Raw genomic sequence first — 26694 nt, 5'->3', positions numbered from 1 at the left:
TGAAGGCACACATAAGCACAAAATAAAAAGAACTAATTCAGGCCCAATACATCAACATAACCAATAACATAAAGAGAAAACAGGCCCACAACTTAATTACCCATTACAACACTTCCTCTCAAACTGCGCATAGATATCCATCATGCCCAGCTTGCCAAGTAAACTGTGGAACTTTATAGAAGGGAGACCTATTGTTATAACATCAGCTAGCTGTATCTCTGAGGGTGTGAAGGGAATACACAGCTCACGGAAGAGGATCCTCTCTCTTACAATATGACTGTCAATCTCAATGTGTTTAGTTCTATCTTGTTGTACCGGGTCATTAGCAATATTAATTGCAACCTTATCTCATAGTTTATCTTGAGAGGTGAATCAAGCTTCACTCCTAACTCACCCAGAAGGGTCCTGAGCCACAATAATTCTGCAACACCATGTCCCATGACTCTTTATTTAGTTTCTACGCTTGATCCAGCAACCATATTTTGCTTTTTACTCCTCCAAGTGACCGAATTCCCCCTAACAAATGTACAATATCCCAATGTAGACTTTCTATCTCCAATAGACCCTACCTAGTCAGCATCAATAAAAATTCTACCTTTATTGTTCTTCTTGAATAAGATTCCTTTCTCTGGACAAGTCTTCAAATATCCAAGGATCCCCTCAACAGCCTTCAAATGGGGAATCTTGGGAGCATGCATAAACTGACTTACCAAGAACTTATTTAGTCTTTTTGTATCTTATGGATCATTCCTTGTGATTACCATACCATCCACATATAAGTGTTGTGAGCATATCATCCAACAAGAATAAGAAACATATTTAACAATGGGGTGTTGAGTAATGCAAGAATAGAGGGGTTTATGGAGAGCAACTTGGAATAGATTGTTTGAAGTCTGGTTGGTTGCTGTCACAAGTTGGAGGTTCCCTCTTTCTCTTCTTGTAGAGGGTTCTTAACTCCCTCTGGAAAAGTAGTAGTGTCAACCGGAGTCTCACTAGATTCACCTGGATAGCTAAAACTAGGAGGGTTAGGAGAAGAAGATGGAAGACTAGAGGTAGAAAATGGCACAAAAAGAGGAGAGGAAGAATTCTCTTCCGTCCTACTAGTCTCCACCTAAAGAGAATTCCTAGAAGATTGGAATCGAGAAGTGGGAAGGCAGGGCTGGGATGTAAGATTGGAATCGAGGAGGCTTATGATCATGTGGAGTGGGGTTTTTAAGGAGATTTAGAGGCTAATTGGTTTCGGGGAAAGATGGATACATGTATGTGTATTTTCAGTTTCCTTCGTAATTCTCTTAAATAGGGTTTCCTTGGACTTTTTTAAAGTTCAGAGTGTATGATGTAATTGACCATAGTAGAAAAGTGTGGAATGAGGAAAATATTAGAGCTTTAGTTCCCCACAACATATGGCATAAAATTAAACCTATCCTGATTCCTTCTGTGCAGTCCTGTGATAGGATGATTTGGCGGTTGCATCCAGAGGGCTCCTTCACTATCAAATCAGCCTATAATGAGGTGTGTCTAATTAATGGGGGAAGCATTGAAAACAACCCTCAGTTTAAAAATATGAGACTTAATATTCCTCCCAAAATTAAAACGTTTTTATTTTTTCTGCTACATTACAGGCTCCCTTAAAAAAATTCATAGTGGATGAGGATTTCGAATAGATGGAGCTTGTTGTTTTAGTGGAGAAGATTAGGATATAGATCATATATTTAAAAATTGCAATGCTGCAAAACAAGTTTGGATGGGAACAAACAGCTTGTTAGTTGGGCCTACTGATAACGATTTGAATATCAGAACATGGTAGGAAAGATTGGACAAATTAAAAGAGAATCAACTCAAATAAAGGAAATGAATGCTCTAATTCTTTGGTCTATATGAAAAAACAGAAATGAAAAAATTTTCAACATAAAAACTTTACCCCATCCCAAATTATAGAATTTGCTCTTAATGATTTTAATGACATCCAAAAATGTCTCAAGTTAGTTGAGAATTCTGAAAGAAGAATGAATCACAAGTATATTATCTGGAAATTCCCAAAAAAAATGATGGGGTCAAAATAAATTTTGATGCATTTCGAAGTGCTGATGGATCTTGTGCTATTGCCTGTGTGGCAAGAGAGGCTTCCAAAAAAGTTTTAGAGGGTAAAGCATATTTTGCCGGAAGTGTCTCCATAAACTTGGCAGAGGTGTGGGCGGCATGGGAAGCCCATAACATTGCTTTAAACTATAGGGATCGTCCAGTTACCATAGAGGGGGACTCTCTCCTTGTCATTTCCTGCCTTAAGAGGAAGGCCAACATGCCATGGAGATTCAAGACTATCATGGAAGAATGCTGGAAGACTAGAGAGATGCTGATGGGTGGGGTGAAGTATCATCATACTTATCGTGAAGCAAACCAAGCAGCAGATTGGGCAGCTCGTGAGGCTCTATCTGCTCCAGACTCCTCTCTTTCTTTTTGTAATTCTAATCTCCCCTGTGTTTTAGCGTGTATTTGTAGGGATGATATGTAGGGTCGAGCTACCCCCTGGATTGTATAGCTCATCCTGTTTTCTACCAAAAAAAGTTCAGAGGGATTTAAGACAAGGTGACCCAATTTCTCCTCTTCTCTGTCTTAGTGATGGAAGTGTTAAATTTATTATTTGGGCTTCCTGGTGGGGGCAAAGTCCTCTTCTTCTATTATCTGGAAACCAATTATTGAGAGGATAGATAAAAAGATTGGATGGGTGGAAGCAAGATATCTGTCGTTGAGAGGGAGAATTACTCTCACTAGAAAGTGTACTGTCAAGATTGCCAACATATTATTTGTCTCTACTGAAGGTCCCAGCTGAAATTGCCAAGACGGTGGATAAACTTCAAAAGGATTTTCTATGGGAAGGAGTGAGAGGGGATCCCAAGAAATTCCATTTGGTCAAATGGGATAAAGTATGCAGACCAAAAGAGGAGGGGGTTTGGGGATTAGAAGAGTGAGATTTTTTAATAAAGCTTTTCTCAGGAAGTGGTGTGGATGTTTGGGCTGGAGAAGGAGAGTCGCTCGTTGTGGAGGAGAGTGTTGGTGAGGAAATGTGGGGTGGTTAAGTTTGGATGGGAATCAAGGGAGGTTAGAACTTCTTATGGGATTTGTGTGTGGAAAGGTATAATGAAATTCAACCAAGAGTTTAAGAATTTCACTTGTTTTTCCTTAATAAACGCTAATAAAAAATATTAATTGATAGTTTTAAAATACCAACAATTAATTAAAAATCCAAAAAATTCTGAAAAACCTAAACATAAAGAAAATACTAAAAATAAATAAAAAGATTGAAAATTAACAATATTTTATATTAAAAAGGGTATTTACTGAAAATAATTAAAAAGTACAATTCATAGTATTTTATTATTAAAAAAACCAAAATTTATTAAAAAATACCCAAGCCAGAAATTATTCAAAAATTTGAAAATTAGCTATATTTTTTATTAACTATGATATTTATTTAGTTATTTAATTTATTTTTATTGGAAGCAAATGCAAATTACTTTTGTAGTGACTAATATGCAAAAATAAATGATGAAAATTATTGAAAAATATTCATATGCAAAAATTACTGAATAATAATGAAAAAACACCAAAAATTAATTAAAAATCCGAAAATTCTAAAAACCTAAAGCTTAATTAAAATACTAAAAATAATTTAAAAAATTAAATTAATTGAACCTGATTTACATCTCTACTTGAACTTGCCCAATACTAGGGACGGGGTAAGAAATTCGAGGGTTCCCCATCCTTGATGAGGAGTGGGGGTGCCATGCCCCTAAACTCGCCCTACATTGAGGAGTGGTATAACTTAATATGCTAGACCCCTAATAAGCTCAACTTGGGTATAACTTAACAAGGATAATCAACTCCTAATATGCTAGACCCCTAATAAGCTCAACTTGGGTAACCCCTAATACGCTAGACCCCTAATAAGCTCAATAGGGATAATCAGATCCGAAGTCTAATTGGGTAAATAACTTTTGGAGTCCAATGATGGCTTTAGTGGATAAGGCCCAAGCTAAACAACCCCTAATAAGCTCAACTTGGAAGTTATATGCATATATGATAAATATTATTATATAATATTTAAATAACAAATTTTATATTAATATATATAGAAATGTTATATATAATTTTTATACTAGACTAGAATTAAATAAACATTTTAGTTTGTAAAAAATCATAGTTTTATAATTAACACATGCCTCTTTATCAACAGAAAATGTGCAAGCCCAGGCCCGAGCCCAACCCGACCATCGGGCCTAGATCTTGAGCCCAAGCCTAGCCCTTATATAAAGCCCGAAGCTCGAGCTCGAGCCCAAAGGCCAATCTGCACACAAAATGTCTTATTTTCAGTATACTTTTATAAATTAATATTATATTAATTTAGTAATAATTTAATAAATTAATAAACTAATTTATATTTCCTAATAGTAAATTGATATTTATTAATAATTTAAGAAGCATAAGTACTTTTTATATAACAGGCTAGATTTATTTGAGAAAGCCCAAGCTCGAGACCACGAGCCTAAAATTTTGTCCAAGCCTGAAAAATAACGGGTCAGGTTGGGCGGGGCCGTCGGGCTTCTTGGCCCATGAATAAGTCTAATTGTATATATAAACAATTGTATACATAAAAAAATCATATGAAATAAAAAATTAAGCATCTTTTTCAATGTTTTTAAAAATGGACCTCATAGCTTGGCTCGGTCCGCGGCCTGGCCTAGCCCAAGGCTTGGCCCAGCACGACCCGATTTACACCTCTACTTGAACCCGCCTAATATTGGGGATGGGGTGGGGAAATTCGAGGATTCCCCATCCTTGATGAGGAGTGGGGTGCCTTGCCCCTAAACTCGCCCGACATTGAGGAGTGGTTGCCTTGCCTTGAACTCGCTTGACACTAGGGACAGGGCGGAAAGGGATGGGGTAGAGTGTCTTGACTATGGGGCAGGGATAGGGATGGGGTGTCCCGCCCTGAACCCACCCCATTGTCATTCCTATATAATTATTAATTATTAGTGAAATTAATAAAAATGTTAGCTTTTGTAATTATTTTTATTTATTTAAAGTTAATCAAAATTTCATTTAAAAATAATGAAAATAATAACAATTATTAAAATTACTATAAATTATTAATAAAACTAAATTTATTAAAAAATATTTGTTCATATTAAATTAACAATAATTATTTTCTGTAAATCAACATTAAATGAAAATACAATTACAAAAATTTTAGATATTAACAATAACTTTGAATACTTTTAGTTAATTAACAACAAATTTTAATTATTAATTTAATATTAATTAATTGTAAATAAAATTATTAAATCCTAGAGATTTTCCTGTGCATCGCATGGCTCCCCGCTAGTTTTCTTATATAGAAGAGTAGTGTACACAAATGTGGAAAGGACAGTTGTGTCCTCTTACAATAAAGAATAAAATAACACAAATATGAAAAGGACAACTGTAAAGGACAGCTGTGACTTTACAAGAAAATAAAGAAAGAATAATGTACATAAGATACAGCACAAAAGGGTGCTCCCAAGCGACATAAATCAGTCTTTACAGCTAAAATCCATCACCTAGGCAACTAGGCAACAAGGTGGTCCCTTGCCACCTAGCCTCGTCTTAGTGCCTTGAAAACTATGCTAGTGTATCTGATACTTATCAGATATGTTACTGGATACTGCATAGATACTTTTAGATGAACTCTAAAATTAATGCTTCTAAAATATGTAAGGTGGTATGTTTTAACATATTATACCATAAAAACATCTACACATGTTAGAAACTTAGTTAAATTTAGCAAGATATAAGTATTTAGAAGTGATGCTTAACTTCATATGCTAGACATAATTCATGATATCAGGATTTAGGAAATGGATTCCTATCCCCGTTTCTTGTATCCTTGTCCACGTTGGTATCTGTATCTGGGTATCATAGATGTGAATAGGGCTGTAGTCGTCTGAATCCAATCTGATTATTGACAACTTGCAACCAAACCTGATCTGAAATCCGATCGGATTTGAAGGTCTCAGATTCAAATTCAAATCCTAATGGACTAGGATGAAATTCAGATTTAATCTGACTCTGATTTAATTTTTTTTTTAAATATAAAAACATTAAAATGTTAATTACTTTTCAACTTTTATATATAATAAATTAATGTAAATATAACATACTGAATTTATTATATATATATATATATATATATATATATATATTCATATAAATATAATATATAAAAATATTTTTTTATAATGTTAAATATAATTATATGAAATTTATATATTAAAATAAATAAACGTTATAATATAATTGGATTCAGATTTTAATCGGATCGGATGGAGCCAGACCCGAATCCGATCTAATTATTAATTAGATGCAGATTGCAAAATCCAAATCTAATCCAATCACATAAACACATCATCTCAATCCAAAATAATTGGATCAAATTTGAACCGGGTCACAGATTTTCGGGTATCATTGACAAGTCTAGATGTGAGCTTGGGACCAGCAGTTCAATCCAGAAGTTAAGATGCTACACATATTTTTTATAGATAATAGTAATTTTATTAATAAAAAAACACAAAAGATACATATTACAAAATCCCCACAAAGAGGTGCTAGGTGCAGCCTCTAAACTATAACATAAAGCTTGATTCCTATGTACCCCTTGTTTGGCTAAAAAATCTGCGAACCCATTTGCTGATCTTCTTTCCCGTGTGACTAATATATTTGATGTTAACCATCTGAACCTTCTCAAAGCCCCTCTATAGGATCAATATGCAATCTCCAGCTCTTTTAACCACCCAATAACCAGTTTATAGTTGTTTTCAATGATTAAGTGTTCCACTGCTAGCTCCTTCGCAATCTCTGCTCCTTTTAGAATGGCTTAGACTTCTGCATTAACTGAATCTTCCATACCAATAGGACCAAAATATGAAGCTATGGTCTGGCCCCCAGCATTTTCTGAAAACCCCTGATTTTGGACAGCCCTGGGTTACCTAGGCTGCTGCCATCGAAATTTAATTTAATAACACCTTCAGGAGGCTTCCACTCCACCAAAGGCTTAATTCTAACAGCAAAACTTTTGGCAATTTGCTCCCAATTCCTCCATATGTCATCAAAGGAGAAATAAAAACGAGTCCAATGACTTTGCCCAACTTATGGCCCTATTTAAAATACTTTCCCACAAACTAGTCTCATCTCTCTCCTTATCATTGAAAATTCTGGCATTCCTTTTCTCCTAACACACAAAAGCAGCTCTCGCACACCTCCACAAGACTACCTCTTTTCTTTGGCCACCTGAAAGTTGTGGGGTCAAAGAGACTGCAGATCTACATTGGTTTTGTCCACCTGCACCCAAAAAGATCAAAACGTTTTTCCTAGAGGCCTACAACAAAAGGGCGAGAGATTAGTAGATGGTAACAACTTTCTTCATTTGCTTTGTAGAGGGTGCACCAGTTAGGAGAGATACAAAGACCAGGTCTTTTTTTTTGCAAGACATCCAAAGTTTATTTTTCCAAGAAACACTTCCCAACAGAGAGCTCCCACTTTTGGAGGGATAGGCTTGGATCAAATCTCCTTTCCATGAAACAACTGAGGATTAGGAGTTGAGCACAGAGACTAGAAAAAAGAGGCATGGGGAAAGGAGCTAGGGAATTAGACAACCAAATGCGGCTATCAGGGAATTAGACAACCAAACAAACAGGTTCAAGAGTTTTAAGGAGCAAGGCAAGGTGCCAACCAGCGGGTTGGTAAAGTCTCCTGTTGGTCGTAGCAGAGACTTGAGATCGAATCCCAGTTGCACTTGGGGTTGGGGGATGGGCTACCCCCCCGTTGTGTAGCCCTTCAAAAGATATCAAAAAAAGAGTTTTAAGGAGCAAGGCAACTTGATCAAGCTCAAAATTTCTTAAATCTCCCCTAAAGCCCAAGTTCTAGTTAAGACCAAAGGAAATAGAGTAAGATGCAAACCTTTGAATTGGCTCATTTTTAAAACAGGAGAGGGAATGCAAAGAATGAAAAAGGTCCTTGAGGGTAGGGTTACCAACCCATACATCCTCCCAAAACAAAACCTTATCTCCAGTACAAGTATCATACTTGATCGGGTTCAAGAAAAGAGGAAGAATACCATGAATAGCCTTCCAAGGGGAGTGCAGCATAGCCTTCCAAGATACACCAGCATCCCAACCATTACCTACCGCACCGTGAACACTGTTTACTACTTTGGGCCAGAGACTTTCTATACATTCTTGCTACTAAGGAACACAAGGTCTCAATAAAACCCTATAGTAACCTAATTATCTCATCTGATTTTTTTTTTAAATCTTGAACAATACCTAGTACCAGTTTAAAATGCATGCATTCTGAAAAAGAGTAAGTACTTCAGATGTTTTGAACAATTTGATTTGGATCACCCTGTAAATTGCATGCATTTCTTGCAGGGTATGAGGCCCCTCACTTGAGGTGTACAATAAGAGCAATGACATTTTCTCAGGTTCAAGTGCTATGCTTTTGAACCTACTTTCACTGGAGATTCCCAAGGACAGTAATTATGTAATTTGGAGTTGTCTCATATACCTGTTATTACCCTTCTAAAGAAGAGTTCTTGCATTTTGATATTGCTTTTTGCTCATTTCTCCTACTCTCCTCTGCATGATATTGCTGTAGTTGTAAATGAAGGGCTCCAAACAAGACCATGACAACATTCAGCTGGATGTTCTTTTATGATTAGATAGATACATAATTGGTATGAAATGGAAGGTGGACAGACTCCTAGGGCTGAGTGTTAACAAATTAGAACCATCTTAATTTTTTGCTTAGAGAATTATATTATGAAAACATGCTTCATTAACACCAAGGAAAGAATCTCCTATTCAAGCTTGTTCAGAAAGATTTTGTTGTTTTGTAAATTCCATGGCATTACATCGGAATGACCCCTAATTTTCATTTTGCATTTATTGAAGCCTTTTATCTTTATACCAGTATACCTCCAAAAATCAAAATTAAGATATCATATTACCGAACTACAACGAGTAATCTGTATCTAATGCATGCGTATAATTGGTTCTTTTGTATTAACAGATATAGTTTACAAATGTAGAACAGCCACAGAACCAAACGCCATCATAGTGTGCCCACCGAGTACTCCCAATTCTGCTAAGGACAACTAGGGAAAAATGACATCCGAGCTACAATTAATGCTGGTGAAGTTCCAGAAATCCAATCAAGAGCCAATGTAGGAATAAACTAACTTTGCAACAGTAGTTTAGGGACTTTGCGCATGGGGGAATGGGGTGTATATTTGAAACCTGGTGCCTATACTCTAGCAACCTGTAATGAGGTCATATTCCAACACCATTTTGGGATAGGAAAATTACCGAGGAATTTAAATTCGAAGTACTTGAAGTGAGGAAAAAAAACACCGTATGAGGTAATTACATTGAGAAAAAAATTGTATGTATGCATAAAGCCATCTGATATTCTGATATGCTGAATGTTGTGCTGTACAGCAACTATGACCCCTTGAGTGTTGGGTTTGGGTCGTCTCATTATGCATCATTTGGCATCTTATGGAGCCTCTAAGGCTGTAATTACACGTCCAGTTGATCTGGATCCATGCCAATCAGTCGGGAGAATCAACAGACCTACAGACAGACAAAAAGGCCAGGTGGGGTGACTCGGACCATTGAGGGTTGAATGGTTGATTCCCCAAACCCAATAGAGCTGTTGGGTGGCGTGCAAAATATGGAATCATATCATGTTGGTTTCGAAAATGTAAAACCATACACATTGGTGAACACCCTCTTTAGTTGTGTAGAGTCAGCCTACGTGGATTTCTACTCCATTAAGAATTTTTTCTCTTGCGGGTTTCCTGTTAGACAATGAGATTGAATCATTCAAATGAGACCAATGAGGGAAATCCAGGGTTCATTTCTTGACATCCTGAAACAAATAATGAATTTGGCCCCAAGAATCAGAAAACGAAGCGCATATGCGCTCGCTCATAAGTCATACCCTGTTGCTTAACTTTAACTAGTACTGAAATTAAATATTCCCGTCTCTTGGTTCATGTTGCATCCAGGATTCCAAGACAAAAATGACAATTAACACTGACAATATCATGACTTGACGACTAGGCGTTATTATGTCAGGTGTATGGGTGCGGTATCAGCTGATGCCTGATGGACAGCCACCATTTAAGTTGACACATTATTGAGACATGGGTCCAGAGTCCAGGGCCTGCATGTCATAATATCGGCAGATGGGCTACATGGTTTTGTTATCCATTGCTATATTATTGAGATATGGGTCTCCATCCATGGAAAGTTTTTTTCTGGGGAATGAGGGGAGGGTTCACTGGGCCAGGGTTGGTTGATTTCAGACGATTGTTGAACTTTCATAATTTCTTTAAGAAATGTTGACAAATGCGTAAAGAAAATAATGATGCCTTTGACACTGTTGGAAAAAAATAATAATGAACATTGCTTGTTGCGAGGATTCATGGTTGAACAGAACTGCAGGCTGCAGTTGCGTTAAACTAACTATTTCATCAAGATTATGCCCTATTTCAGGCCCATATACTGTGGATTTGTTTCAACATCTGAAAAAAACCCAGCTCAAATTTTGTTGGATAAACCAACTATTTCATCAAGGATATTACAGTGACAATAACACCACCAAAAATCCATGGAGGTGGACTTTATTAACCCCGAACCACCTCAGAATTTTGATATTTCCTTCTTGGGCTACAATGCCTAGAACCATGAACTAAAACAAATAGATCCAAAGCCGGATGTATAAAGCATAATCTTATATTATCATCCAAAAACAGGTCCAAGGAAAACCAGTAGACCCTCCATTTGAGAGAAGCGATTGCAATTAACGAGTCTAACTCCACAATAAGACACTGCCAGCCCCTCTACTTAGTAAAGTTAATAGCTTTCAAAATGGCCAACATTTCTGCTTCCAAAATACATTGAGCGCACCAGCAACACCCCCCTGCAGCAACAAGACATGTTCCTGAATCAGATCTACAAACAAAGCAAAAGAAAATAATCTTAACTGTTCCATGTGGATGTTTCCATTCCAGAATTGATGGACCTGCAATCAAAATTTCAAACAGAATGTATCTCACAATTTGATCATACAACAAAGTTCAACAATAACCCCAGAAGGAATGGTGGCTTCCTTAACAAATACACCAGCGTTTGAAACTTTCCCAACAACATCATCCCCCTCATTTGATCTAAAAAATGAGAGTAATCCATGCTCAGCTGGTTTGGAAAAACAGAAAATTTTAACCCTAATTCATTGAGTGAAGAATTTGGACAAATATGTAAACCAACTTCTGAATGGATGAAAGATCCATCATATGGGTAGTCGAAACCTGCAGGAAGGTAGGGCAAAATTTCAAAAGTTTCTCTCATGTGGGAATCACATTCCCTGTTTTAGAAAATCTACATTTTCAATGATCAATCTTGAACCAATAACCGAACCAGATCTGAAACCAAAAGGTAGGAGAGGGATATACTTGATACGAAGTAACAGTAACTCCCAACGAAAGTGTTCACACCCAAGGAAAAACTCCAAATACTGTTCCCATTGAAGATAACACAACGTAGAGTGGAACAGAATCAGCAGGTTCTTCACAAGAACCGAATCCTTCATCAAGAATTCGATGGAGGGTATGTGAGCACGACTTCAAATCAGTTTTTCTCCAAAAATTGATATCAAGAATTCTTCTTGATCGCTCATATAGTGGAGATCGAACTGGCAATGGCAGCAACAGGAGGAGGGCGCAAGAGCAGAAGATGACGCAGTATTACTGTAACTGTCTTCTCTCTTTCTGTGATGTAAGATCTAATGTATGTCGTGAATGGTTCGCCCCCTCCTCCTTTTATAGCCTTAAAGAGATCAACTCCTAATCCCATTAGGAGTTTCTTGATTCAAATCCTTATTTGAATCTGGACTCTCTATAAGAAATAAGGATAAGTCCTTATCTTATCTGTAGATTAGATCAGCCCTCCTAATCTTATTAGGAGCTTCCTAATCCAAATCCTTCTTATTTGGATCTGGACTCTCTGAGTGGATATGGATAACTCTCTATCCTATCTGCTGATCCAAAATCTCAGATCCGCCCCATTCTTTAACTAATCAAATTAGAGTTCGAATTGAGCTTTAGGCTCATTAAGTCCATGTACTCACTAATGGACTGCCGACAGCTTTGGTTTCCATCAGAGATAGTGCATCTCCGATCATTACCTTTATCCGACTGTCCCAACATACCCAGGTTTTGACCCCCTCTATGGATCTCACTGATTGGCATATCAAAGACAGCCCAATCCGACACCTAGTGTAGTATCATAATCGAGTCTAGGGGTTAAGGTGTAACATTGCAGTTTTGCCCACTAATCACCAAGGTCCAGGGCAATACTGAAATTCTGGTCCGGTTCAGGGTTTCAAGCAAACCTACACTGCATGTACCTCGGGTCTCACCCTGACAGCTAAGACAATCTACTCCAACCAACTTGACGACGCATCAATGTCAGCCTTATTAGGATAAATCTCCCCAGACCTATTCAACGACTGTGAACATTCTAAACTAACACGAGTCTCATATGTGTACAGTTTAAGGGTATTACACAGAAACACACCATAATAACATGAATCAAATATGTACTTTATTCATTTACATTAAATGTCGTAAGGTACATCATTCTGCTTGGAACTAAGGGCATACACTATCTAGCAACTTCATCTATTAATACATTCAAAAAACTCCAAATTGATTTCCAAATAGGGGGAATCTAATATCTAACTCTACCTGGAATCATCCCTCAGTTTTAAGGTATTTAACTCTCAATAGTTTTAACCAACAAATTTGGGAAATAAGAAATCCTCAAGTCAGTTTCAAAAGAAGAGTCTGATTAATATCTTTTTTTTCTGATAGATAACTTAGAATTTTATTAAATACAAGGAGAAAAAAGTTTACAATCAAGAACGCCCACAAAAAATATCCCTTTTCACAAATTCTTACAAGTTACAATATACGCAAGTCCCAAGAACATCAAGATAATTTGCGTATCTTTTACCTACTGAAATGTGAACTCTAGTTTCCTTGACAACAATCTTATCTCCTTTTTTTTTGATAATAAAGGAAAAGTTATTAAAGAAGAAAAAAAGCGAACAAGAGAGAGGTGACAAGCAGTCACCCACAAAGAAGAGGAGACCTCAACAATAACATGACTCAAAAACAGAACAACCTACAAAGAGACCCTTCAAAACCTAACATCCAATACCCCCTTCCACCTAGACCCACAACAACAAACACAACAAAACAAAAACAAAAAGGAGAGACATGTGCCAGCTTCCATTACTCCTCCAAATGTCCATTATCATTCCCAACTTCTGCTTCATTCCAAGCCTCTCATCCTTCCCCCACAATAACATTTTTCAAACTTTCCTCCCTCCTCTCGAACTCTTCAAAATCTCTTCTAGCAAATGCCTCTCCACCCAAAAAGAAAAGACCAAGTTTTGTTTTTCCAATTTTAACATTTTTCTCATCAATTTTATCAATATCTGATCCACCTTTCTCCATTGCTCCTTAACCTCAAGTCTTACTATTGCAGATTTTTCTATCCAGTTCCATCCTCTTCTGAAGTTGTCCATGGAAGGAGTTTAAAAACTCAATGGTCTTCACCAGTGCACTACCTTAACCATTGTACTTTCCATGACTTCTCTTTTGTTCTTGACTTTCCTTTAAAGATATTTCTTTCTTCCCATAGCACCCATAGAATTGCTACTTGGTGCATCTCCATGGAATCCATCCTTTCTTGTCAGCATTTTATAGAAAGAGGGATCAAATAGGTAGCCACATCAGTTGGAGGGTTCAATTTGCAGTTAGAATAAGCAAGAAACCCCTCCTCAATACTTGAAACCAAAACAGAGTAACATAGGGTACTTGAGCTGTGTGTTCTTCAAAGATTTTCCAAATTTAATGAAAGTAACCGTTTCCTATGAACAAAAAAAAAAGAGATTAGTAAAGGATGGGTGGACTTTACATTCCATTGGCAAAGCAAACGAAACATACATGTAGAGAATGGTACCAACGAGGTCTCCTCTTTTGGAGGTTTCACAAGAATTAATCTTCAAATGGTAAGCTGTCCAAATACGAGAGTCTGGAGAAGAAGAACCAAGGAAAGTTTTGTCTGGGGAGTTAATTAAAGCCAAAGCATTCATATCTCAAAAATCCCTAATCCCAAGTTTGTCAAAATCCCCTGGAAACTTCCACAACCATTTCCCCAGCAAAGACTTGTTTCTCTCAACTAACTTACCTATCCCCAGACTCCCATTATCTGAATAGTCTAATTAACATCTCTGGCTTTCCTAATTCTGAGGCCTCCATTGCTTTTAGCAAATAGAGACTGTATTCCAAACACACAATCTAGAACCATTATCCAGATTCTGCAACTGCCACCAAAATATTTTGAAAAGGTAAGACTAATTTGTATTGAAGGAGGGAGATGGCTTACAAAAAGCAAGGATGACCACTTAACCTTGGACAGTATATAATCATTTATGTACAACTAGACATCTGTTACATCACAAAATCTTTGTCACCTATGATCCTCTGTCATTGATTACAAAAATGGTAATGTTTGAAGACTATAACTCCTTATAGGACTTAGCCCAGAAAATTAATACTCCATTTATGTTACCAATGAGCACTTCTCTAGGGGATCTTTTCCCTTTAAAGATTGTGCTAGAATGGATAAAATTCGTTTGATATTTATCAATCCATCCAAAATTTTATTAGAAAATTGAACAACTGACATCCAATGGACAAGAACATCCTGCAAAACAAATCAATCAAAAACTAATCTATCAGCTTGGGAAAGACAATTTGCTCTCTAAGCATTTATTTATTTTTTATTTATCGAAGATAGAATTTAAATTCTGTTAGTTTTTTTTTCCATATTTCTGCTACAGAAAAGAGGAATTTCCAAATATTTGATATACCAATCTAACTGGTTTGTCTTAAGATGCATTCTAAACATTTTAACAGCTTTGTGAGGAACATTTTTACTACAAATGGTACCAAATTCACCAAAATTAACCATCTGACTAGACAAATATTGGAATTGAAACATAATATCCAAAACTTCTGCAGCTTCATTACATGATGACTTGCAGAACAGAAAAACATCATCTGCAAAAATTAAATGAGATACCCAAGAAGCACCCCTGCCCAAAGAAAACCCAAGAATCCTACCTTCAGTTTCAGCTTTCAATAAAAGTCTAGACAGACCTTCCATGGCTAAGATGAACAAATAAAGGAAATGAGATCCCTTTGTCTAAGACTCCACTTAGGAACAACAAAACCTTCAAGGGAGCCATTTAAATGCAGATTGCAGAAAAACTGTTGGGAGTATTCAAACTGTATTATGCATGAAGAAACGTAGTTTGGGAAGGAAAGTAACATTAAATGATTGTAAGTAGAAGTCTAAGTCCTTTGTTTGAGTATCCAAATGGATTACCTATAGATTTTTTTTTTTTTTTTTTGAGAAAAGGTAAAGTATGAATTTCATTAAGAAAAACCCTGTACAACTAGAGGCTGTACCAGGGAGAGCCATACAAAAACTACAAAACAAAATTTAATAGAAATCCAAGCCCTTATGCTGAGTCCATAAATAGAGTCAATTTTATTGAAACTCCAAAGTTGATTTCATGAATAAATAGTTTATGTTTTAGTTAATTGTGGTTCTAGGAGCGTGCTCCAGGTATTCCTTCTCTTTCTTCACCTCTTTCTCTTCTAAAGGCATAAAGGGCCATTACAGCGTTGGCTCCAGCTATCAAGGGCCTGGGAGGAATGATCTGGATATGGACCTAATCATTGACATGAGTGTGTCTTGTGGCCTAATCATTGACCTAACATTGATGAACTGGATATGACCTATAATTCTACCATTGTTCTCTTCTAAACTTGTTTTTTTCTTTTGGATCAGAAACCCTTCTATATATGATTTGAATTTTTGTTTTCTCCTTTCCATCCTACATCACATCTTTGTCTTCCCAGGCGCATGCATAGTTAGGTAATATTCATCCTAATTAAACAATTCTAAAAACTCTTGTGAGACCCATGGTTTAGACTTTAGCATTGGATTTTGTGGCCTATCCTAGCTGTAGGATTAGTCATTTTTTTGCTGAGAGCTGTAGGATTAGTCAAGTATAATAATAAAAAGTCACAGTATTACCATGTTAAGATAAGAAAAGAAAATAATGGATAGGTTCCTAGATTCCTCCATGCTTCACATGGTCTTTGTTGTGGGAAAATAAGAATTTGAGTTGGGCTGGATGGCTCTGATCCACTAACACCCACCGTATTCACCGAAAATAAAAAATAAAAAAAAAACTATTTCTTGATAGGTCAAGCTGAAGTGGCTAAATTATATAGTATGAAAATGAAAACCAAAATCCAAGAGAGTAACACTGGTCATAAGGCAACTAAAGATCAGGAATACACAAAATCATTAACTAGCATCTATTCATAGAAGTATGTCCTAGGCAAGACAAGAACTCAACAATGTTTCCAGAACACAAAAATGCTATCTAGCATCATGAAAGGAAACCTGAAGAAAGAAAAATCAAAGGAGAAGCTCTTAAATAATGTTTTTTTATGAATTATACACTGTAGAGATCCCACTTAAATCCTGAATACGGATTTATATATATGTATATATATATATATATATATATATATATATATATATATATATATATATATATATATATATATATATATATACCGGTAAATGTGAATTCACGAATGAGTGAAACAAGTGTAGAAACCCTAGTTCTTTTAGGAGACAAAAATTTAGAGAGGGGGAGCCTAATTGCATGAGCAACTTGAGCACTTACTTAGTACTTAGTAATTGGTATTTCAAATCATGCATCACCATCAAAGAGGAACTGAAGCCTGGAAGCAAAGACACCAGTAGAATCAAGAGCTGCTTCATGGAGGAGACTACTTTTGATGCTTTTCATCCTTTCTGCAAGGGTTTCATGCTCTTCTCTGAGAGCAGAGGTGTCCTCAAGAAGACCATTGATGCGGTATTTCTGGCCTAGAGATCTCATGCTTAGTAGTAGGATTCCAGTCATGACAAAGAGTTGAATGAAGCTATCCTTCCGTTTCATGGCATTTGCCATAAATCCTAATGACCTTTTAGGGCGCGGGACACCCTCAGCAGAGTTTGTAGACTCTGATGCCATGAACTAGAAATCAAGCGATTAGCCCAAACCTGCTTGGAGACTCTCTCCAGTCTCTACCACGAATCGAAACCTGCTTGATGTAACAGGGAGATATGAGATATCATCAAACGAAATGAATAAAAATAGATAAACCCTGTATCACTTGAAAACTCTTACCGGTTTGAAGAACTTTAAATGGAGAATCAGACCGAAAACCGGACCGGAGATGGAATCGGAAAGGAGATCGGTTCACGGGTTCAACCGCAATCAAATCAGAAGTTAAACCAAAACCATCATAATATGACATATATATGGGTCATAATAAATATTATTAATATATATTACACAAATAATCTTATATTTAAAATTGGTTGATAGGTGGTTAATAAATTGGTTTTTATAGTAATTTACTAAATATATTTTCTTTAAAATACATGTGTATTTGTATTAGTGTAATATGTATATTAACGATTCATAAACAAACGAATACAAATAATAAAGTGGACTAATAAGAATAAGACAATTGAGTTTGAATCCTCTCATTTGCATTTTGAAAATTTCCTACGTTCGAGACCTGAGAAACTTATAAAAAACTGGGATCGGTTTATTGGTTTTTTGGTTAAACCAACTGATTAGTCAGTTTTAGACAGTTTTCTACCTATTCTGATTTTTAAGGTATAATCAAACTAGATGCAAATCTAGGTCACAGTTTAACCGGTCCGACCGCTGATCAGTCCGGTTCAATTTCATAAACTCTGGTAAATATCGTAATGGTTTAATTTTTTTTTATTTATTTGAAAGGCAAATTACGGATGCTTATTTAAGACATACTTTAAATATATAAAGTGTATGAAATTTTACTTTAGCTTTTAGGAAGGATAACCAGAAGTAGAACTTTTTTCTCTTTATTTTTGGTAATTGAGAAAGGGTGGAAAATGGATGGGTTGGGTGTGGGTTGAATACCAACCCATTCATTATCCACCCAAATAGCTATCCATGCCAAACACTATTAAAAATGGATTGCAACCAAACCTAATTCATCCGCTTTGACCCGTTAACCCAAAATTAACAATTTTATCTCTATATATGTCAAACCGGGTCAAGTCAACCCATAAACCCAATAGTAATCTACTTTCAGAAAAGGGAGAATGACGGTTCAGCCCAGGGTCAGAATTTGTAGGGTTCAAATACATTTGGGGTAGGTGTCAGCTCGGAATTAATGCCAATTCACGGGCCAGAATGGGTGCATAGAGTGTGGGTTTTTGACCTTTTGAATGTTTATAGCTCTACAAAGGAAATCAGAAATCTGCATTGGGCCTATCCATACTTCTCCAAAAAATGAATTAATATTTTTTGGCCCTTATGCCACTGCATCGAGGCAAAACCAGATCAAGTCAATCCGTAAAGTGGATTCATTTAGGCTGCATTTGGAAATGATGCAATTATGTAGAGTGTCAAACAGTTCATATAAATTGCAAAGTTGGGTTAGTTTTGCAATGACAAATTTACCTTCTTACCAAACAGACTTTTAGTTGTAATGGATGCAAACACGAATTCCAATAAAGCACACTTGACTACAAATTTACTTCTTTTTTATTGATGAACTTTTACATCTTATTATTAATGTAATATGCATCCGTATGTCATTTGTCAATGCAAAAATGTAATGTTGCCAAACACAGGCAAAAGTGAACCAGAGTGCAAATTTACCTTGAACCGGGATTTACACTCCATTTGAATCGCATCCAAATGCAGCCTTAGGAAAAAATAGAATTCTATTAGTTGGCACTTGCGCTCACTTCCACGTGGTAGAACCTCATTGGGTATTTGGGTTAACCAATATACATGAAATTTCTAAATTCAAAAAAGCAGAAATTGATCAATTTTCAATAAATACTAGTGGGACTCGTGTGATCTACGGGATTTATTAAGCAAAAACTAAACCATAGAAACATATAAGAGTGTACAATTGTTTTATATTTTTAAAATTTTATATAATTAACAATTATTTATATTTTATATACTACTTAAATAAATTATTTTATAATACAAAAATAACACCATAAATTATTATATATATATATATATATATTAAATATGATTTTTTAATATAGGAAAGTGAGAAAATTCTCATATTTCTTAGTCTAAAATATTTTACATCATAAATTTAATTTTTTAATAATGATATTATAATTTTTTAAATTTAAATTTATTTTTTTTAAGTTTAAATCTTTTGAACCAACTAACCAAACCAAATTCCACCCAAATCAATACAACTCGAGTGGGCTGGTTTTCACAAAATGGTAAGTCGGTTTAAAGTGACCAACTTCCAAACCAAACTTGACTAGGCTAATTTGGTTGGTCAAACTGCCTACAACCGAATCAAACCAACTTGTGAACACTCCTAGTTTTAGCTAAGTTAATAGACTGATATCTAATGAATAACAATAGTTTAATCCTAAATAATTATTGAAAATTTATAGCAAATATACACAATTATTGAAAATATATTGATAATGAAAATATAATAAATAACTAATAAAAATACAATAAATACTAAAACATATATTAAATTAGTCAATAAATAGTTTAGTGTCTAATAAATATTAAACAATAAATATAACAAAAATACAATAAATACAAAAAGTACAATGAATTAAATTTAAACAGCACAATAATAGTAGTTTAATCTCCAATAATTATTGAAAATTTTCTATTAAATACAAAACCAAAACAAATTTATACATAATTATTGGAAATATGTTTATCACAAAAAAATAAATAAATACTAAAATACAATAAATTTTAATTTTAGTATATAATTATATAATAAATATATATTAGGATTTTAAAATTATGATTAATAAATATTAATTTTTTGAAAGTTATTTTCTCGAATTATTAATTGATATAAGTGTATTAGATATTTAAATTATTATTTATTTATTTTAAAAATATCATTATTTAAATTTTAAAATATTAATTATTTATTGAATTTAATAATCCATTAAATTATAATTTATCCTATCATTAGATAATTTCATTATTAATTTTGTAAAATATTAAATTATTATTAATTTCAATATTATGTTATAATTATTTTTCTAATTTTAATATTTTTTTTAAATTTATTACATAATTTAGTTACTTTAACAATTCGAAATTTATTTATTTAACTATTTAAATAATATATAAAAGTTTTAAATTTTTTATTTGAATTTTATTTATTTTAGAACTAGTACATAATATTAAATATTTTGTTATATAATTATATATCTATTTTTAATATTTTTTCTATTTAAGATATTTAGTTATTAAAAATTTTAAATAATATTTTATTTTTATAATGTTAAAGTTTTATTATTTGGAGAACATTCAAATTGGATAATCTGAATAAATCATAATTTGTTTTGTTAGTACATAATTTAGTAATGAATTTTGTAAAAATATAAAATTATTAATAATATAAATAGTATTAAATCTATTAAAATTATTCTTTAGGTTTTTAATAAATATTTTAATGTTATTATATAATTTCATTAGAATATTTAAGTAGTTTTTAAATTTTCTAATTCAAACTTTATATAGATATAGATAAAAAGTGGGGGAGAGGATGAATAAAAATTAGAGATAATTTAGGAGATAAATAGGAATTAGAGATAATTTAGAAGACAAATAGGAATTGGAGATAATTTAGGAGAAAGTGGGGGAAGTAGTTTAGAAGAAATTTTAGGAGAGGAGATTATTTAGGTTATTGAGAACGTGTGTGTGTGTGTGTGTGTGTGTGTGTGTGTGTGAGAGAGAGAGAGAGAGAGAGATTTTGAATAATTTTTTATGGGGATATCATTGGTTGTTTCAAAATTGACTTCCTTCTTTTTAAAAAATGATATAAATCTATGTGTGTGTGTGTGTGTGTGTGTGAGAGAGAGAGAGAGAGAGAGAGATTTTGAATAATTTTTTATGGGGATATCATTGGTTGTTTCAAATTGACTCCCTTCTTTTTAAAAAATGATATAAATCTATGTGTGTGTGTAGATTTCAGCCCAAAAATCAGAAATTGTAGAAAAAAAATGAGTCTTTTTTTAGTGGAGGTAACTACCACTAATAGTTTTAAGAATGGAGGTAACTACCATTTAAATCTCATATTTTTTTTGGATAAATAAGCTTATACTTTTTAAGTGGGTAGACATATGTTTGAGGAAGGAAGCTTTGTTTGAAAGTGCAAATAACCACTTTTGAGATGCTCTTTATTGAGAAAATAAGATGCCACTTCTTTGAGAGAAGCTCTTTAGTCAATTTCAAGCATGATATGGTTCAATGAAGTATATGCCATAATATTGTTGTATGGGAGACTACCAAATCATAAAAAAGATGGTTTAAGGACAAAACCTCTAAGAATTTATGAGGAAAGGGGAGTGGGTATTCTTGTGAGAATGGGGGATCCCCATGGGGGTAGGAATGGGAATAACCTTTACCTCACCAATGGGGAAGGGGATGGGGGACAGAGATGAGAATAAATATTTTCGTGAGGATGGGAATGGGGAGTTGGTACCTATTGCAATTCCTAGTCACTAGTTATGGGATTGCCTCTTAGAGGGGGTGAACTAGTTCGTTTCACTTAATGGAGTTGCCACCTAAGCTTTTAGAACAAGGAACTTAGGGGTTTTCTTTGAAAATGATTATTGGTGACTCAATTGCCCAATGTAACTAGAAATTCAAGTGGGGGTTCGGGGACCAAGGTATAGCGTGGGAAGGTGCTAGGCACCCTATACACACTAGGTTAAACCAACCTCTATTAACCAATATTTCAAGGAAGAATTAAATAATTTTTAGGCTTAATGTACTAGAAGGTAAACATTAAGAAAGATAAATAATGTAAAAGGAGAATATAATTAGCTATGGAAACAACAAGTTACAAGAGTAGATGAGTAATGGCACTATAGAAATGTCAAACATGCAAGTTACAAGAGTAGAAGGTTATGAGAACAAATATAGAAAGTTAAAAGTTGGGTAAGACAGGTTAAGGTCGTCAAAGATAACTCATGCTGGTGTTTGGCATCAGTGTTGAGAACATCAAACTATTTTCTCATAAAAACAATGTTGGGCATGTGGAGTTGTAAGCACTGTACCCATCACCGTTGTGCTATCACATAAAGTGTTTTCTAAGAAAACAACACTAGTTTTATTTGGTACCAGTGCTAGCAACAACATTTTCAACATTGATCTATATTATCCAACATCCAAGATGATGCTACATTGTTGCCACATCATTGCACCGCTAGCAATAACACATTGTTTTCTCAAAAAACATCGAATTCGGTGTTGCTCCAAACCACACTTTCCCAATTTCCAAGGTGTGGTCTAGAGCAACATTTTTTTCTAGAAAAAACAGTATCAAATAAGAGGCCATTGTTTGAAGCATCACTTTCTCTGATGAGGCTTTGTTTTCTTAGAAAACTTCATCGATGCCAAACATCACTCATGTGCAAAGGAAGAATCAAGAAAAGAGAAATGAAAACAAAATGTTAAGATGAATCTCTTCGTATCAAAGGAGGAGCCCTTTAACTTCTTATATATTAATAAAAACCAATACTATAGAGAAGTCCTCAAGAATAAAAAACACCTTACAACATTCTCCCTTAATTTGGGTGTAAATATCATACACACCCAACTGTTACATGGCTCTTCATGGTAGAGGGAAGTTAAACCTTTTGTAAACACATTAGCCACTTCTTCACACTCAACAAATGGTAAACTAATTTTACCCTTTTCCACTTTTTCATGGATTAAGTGATTTTTAATCTCAATATGTTTGATTCTTTCATATAGAATTGGATTGTGATTAATGTTGATTACAACCTTGTTGTTATAATACAGCGACATAGGATTTGAACCCCAAACACCCAATTAAGTAAGCAAATGTTTCAACCACAATAGATTGTTTCTTAATGCCCCAAGAGACCAAATTTTCAAAGGTGCACTAACCAACGGTAACCATTTATCATCAACATAACCGTTCTAGTCAATATTAGTATAACATTGTTTAGTGAAGAGAATGCCTTACAAGTGTGTCTTTTTAAGTAGGATAGAATTCTTTCAACAACCTTAAAATGAGAAGCTCTAGGTGAGTGCATAAATTGACTCAAAACGCTCACAATAAATGCAGCATTTGGTCTAGTCATGGAAAGATATAGAAGTCTTCTAATAAGTCTCTAATACTATGAACATCTAAAACTACTTCATCTTCACATTTTCCAAGTTTATTACTTGGATCCATAGGAGTCTCAACTAGTTTACATGCCAACTTCCTAGTGCTCTTCAACAAGTTAAAGATATACTTCTTTTAGGAAATAAAAATGCCTATCAAACTAAGAAAGTTCAATGCCAAGGAAGTATTTTAGAGGTTCAAGATCCTTTACTTCAAACAGTGAGGCAAGAAATCCCTTAAATTCTTGAATTTCTTCCTTCCAATTCCTTGCTATCACAATATCATCTATATACACAATCAAAATGGCAACCGACTCCCCTTCTTTATAAACAAAGTGTGGTCAGTCTAGCACTACACAAATCACACCCTCAAAGACTATTTCAACCATTTAGAGACTTTCTCAGGTGACAAGCCTCATCCCAGCTATCCTATACTTGAAATCAAGGAGGATAACATATACACTTCCTTTTTGAGGTCACCATTTAAAAAAAAAACATTCTTCACATCTAGATGATAAAGCAAACATAAGAAGTTGACTACTAGAGATAACAAGACAAAGATAGAATTCGTCTTGATAACATGAGCAAAAGTCTCATTATAATCCACACCGTGTATTTGAGAGAATCTCTTTGCACCAGTCTCCCCTGATACCTTTCAATGGACCCATTAGCTCGATGCTATATTGTAAACACCCACTTACAATCTATTATTTTCTTTTAGAAGATCAATAAGGTCCCATGTTTGATTTTTATGAAAGACAATAATTTCCTTATGCATAGTTATATTCCATTCAAGAATATATAATGCTTCTACAACACTTTTTGGAATAGAAACACTATAAAGAATGAAGATAAAAGAATTATAACTAGGAGACAAGGAAGCAGTGGAGGTTTGGTGCAAGTCCTCACACCCTTACAAAGAGAAATTGGGTGTTTGGTGCAAGTCCTCACATTCTTACGGAGAGCAATAGAAAGATTAAAATCACAAGTAGGTTCAAGAATACCTAAAGGATGACTGATGTGAGGATTTTCCTTAAAAGAATTTAACAACATGGCTGCACAATAGTTGGTTTAACACCTATATTTAGTGGTTGATTTAACAATGGACCCTTATAACATTGTTAGGTATAACAAAAAAAAGTACAATAAAGTGGTGGAGACGACAAAGATTATGTTAAGGTAGTTGGTGTTATAGAGAAGAAGAAAAGGAAAGAATATTTCTCACTTCACCACTACTCTCCCCTTAAGGTGAGATAGGAAAAAAATGATAGGACTCAAAGAATGACATTCATAAAAAGATAAAGGTGTTATGAGGCATAAGGTCAAAACACTTACACCCCTTGTGAGTAGTAGGGTAACAAAGAAACTCACAAGGAATAACACAACGATCCAATTTACTAGATGTAGGAGATAGATTCTGAACAAAGCATTGGTAGCCAAATACCTAGAGAGGAATGAAAAAAACAATACATGAAGGAAAAAGTAACTGATGTAGGGCTCGAGACTATAATAGATGTTATGGCGTATAAATGCGATTGATCAAGTATGCGATAGTGAAAATAGTATAAACCAAAAAAATGCTTGGAACATTCATCTAGAAAAGTAAACCATGAGCCACTTCTAATAAATGTTTGCTCTTCCCTTTAGCAACATCATTTTGTTATGGTGTTTTAGGGCAAAAACCTTGATGTAGTATACCATTATTTAAAAGATAAGCATTAACATTAAGTCTTAGCAAAGTACTCTTTTACATTTCTTGAATGAAGAATCTAAGTATCAATAGGAAGTTTTTTTATAACTTTAGGGACTTTATCACATCTTAAGTAAAAAAAATGGGACTTTATCACCAGAATGAAGTAAATATATCCATATGTAGTGTGAGCAATCATCGATAGAACTAATGAAATATCAATATCCACTTTCAATAAGAATAGCACAAGGGCCCCATAAATTAGATGCACAATGTGAAAAGGAAAATAAGCTATTTTATTAATAGGAGGATATAAGCTTCTGAATGCTTGCTTGATTGACAAGTAGAACATTCCAAAGATGAGAAAGACATTAACTTGAACAAGTTTGAAAAAAAACATTTTAAGGAAGCAAAAGACAAATGACTAAGACAACAATGCTATAGATATAAATCTCATCTTTATTACAATGACTCTTTTGTAGACTTGACTAATTCAATAAATTAGTGCTTTTAGGAGAAACAAATGCCACTAAATCCAAAATGTAAGCTTCATCTATCATATATCCCCTACCAATTATTCTCCCTAATTTTAAACCCTAAAACATGCAAGAGTTAGAAAGAAAAGTTATAGAACAATTTAATGACTTAGGTCGTGCTTAGGAGTGCTTATGTTGAAAATAAGTGCTTAAAAACAAGTCATTATTTGATTAGACACTTATTTTCATTTGGCACCAACTTTTCAAGTGCAAATTTTACAAAAGCATTTGTGACTATTTTGTCTTTCATTTTTTTTCAAATTTTACAAACGCACTTTTACAAAAGTACTTTTATAAAACTACTTTATGAAAGTACTTTTATGAAAGCAATTTTATAAAAGCACTTTTATAAAAGCAAATTTATGAAAATACTTTTATAAAATTCAATTAGGGATAGTTTTATAAGTGGTATTTTAAAAGTCAACTAGAGATAATTTTGGAAGAAAAAAAAATTAAATAAGTGCTTATTGTATGAGCACTTAAAAGAAAGCTAGAAATTTGGGCTTAAAAAATAAGCCCTTATTTTTAAAATACACTTATTTTAGGCTTATTTCCCAAACACCAATAAGTGCTTAATGGTGTGGTCTCGACCTAAATAAGCACTTATTTCGAATAAGCATTTATTTTTAAGCATTCCCAAACATGGCCTTAGTAATAAAAAAAAAGGAAAGAATCATCGACAAGCTTAACTTTATATTTTCCAAACAAAACATGGTAAGAAGAGAAAAGAGAAGACTTACCGGTCATATGATTTATGGCCTTGAAATCAATGATTTAATTAGATTAAGAATGAATGGGTGAAATATGAAAAGTATTGGCATGGTACCTAAGTTTGCTGCATATGAAGTGGAGGGAGTAAGAGGAGTTTCTTCCGACTATCTTAGAACACACCTATACTGTTCAAAATGATCACGCATGATACTTAGAAGACATTCCTTAGGTGTAGACCTTGTAAATTGAATAATGAAGGAGCCACAATTACTTGATTGTTTC

At 34.3% G+C, this 26694-nt stretch overlaps 2 protein-coding genes across 8 annotated transcripts in view; one reads left to right on the top strand and one right to left on the bottom strand.

The window, feature by feature from the left end:
• LOC148853027 (Class I peptide chain release factor) overlaps positions 1 to 8911 on the top strand; it is a 51994-nt gene extending 43083 nt beyond the window's left edge. For all 6 annotated transcript variants that reach the window (XR_016099863.1, XM_088947559.1, XM_088947561.1 and 3 more), the window contains one exon: positions 8463 to 8911. Coding sequence is in view for 2 of the 6 variants with exons in the window: in XM_088947559.1 (XP_088803685.1) it covers positions 8463 to 8483 (21 nt within the window). In the remaining 4 variants the exon portion in view is untranslated. The remainder of the gene's footprint in view (positions 1 to 8462) is intronic.
• Positions 8912 to 10814: 1903 nt separating this feature from the next.
• On the bottom strand, positions 10815 to 17416 carry LOC148853026 (uncharacterized). Of its 2 annotated transcripts, none has more exons than XM_088945028.1 (2): positions 16939 to 17416; positions 10815 to 11019 (listed from the first exon to the last, which is right to left on the bottom strand). In XM_088945028.1, exon 1 carries the CDS (start codon positions 17287 to 17289, stop codon positions 16966 to 16968), a length of 324 nt encoding a protein of 107 aa, XP_088801154.1. In that variant the 5' UTR covers positions 17290 to 17416; the 3' UTR covers positions 10815 to 11019; positions 16939 to 16965. The 2 variants fall into 2 exon arrangements, with proteins under 2 accessions (XP_088801154.1, XP_088801155.1); XM_088945029.1 differs by having other exon boundaries at positions 10981 to 11121.
• Between the last annotated feature and the right edge of the window lie 9278 nt (positions 17417 to 26694).

The sequence above is a fragment of the Nelumbo lutea genome, chromosome 5 (genome assembly GCF_056320005.1).
Source record: "Nelumbo lutea isolate HS-2025 chromosome 5, American lotus-T2T, whole genome shotgun sequence".
NCBI lineage: Eukaryota > Viridiplantae > Streptophyta > Magnoliopsida > Proteales > Nelumbonaceae > Nelumbo > Nelumbo lutea.
The sequence above is the reverse complement of the archived record's forward strand: the minus strand, read 5'-3'. Positions and strand labels throughout refer to the sequence as shown.

Bases quoted from the DNA above. Each gene is read 5' to 3' on its own strand.
- LOC148853026 (XM_088945028.1), bottom strand. From the start codon at position 17,289: ATGGCATCAGAGTCTACAAACTCTGCTGAGGGTGTCCCGCGCCCTAAA.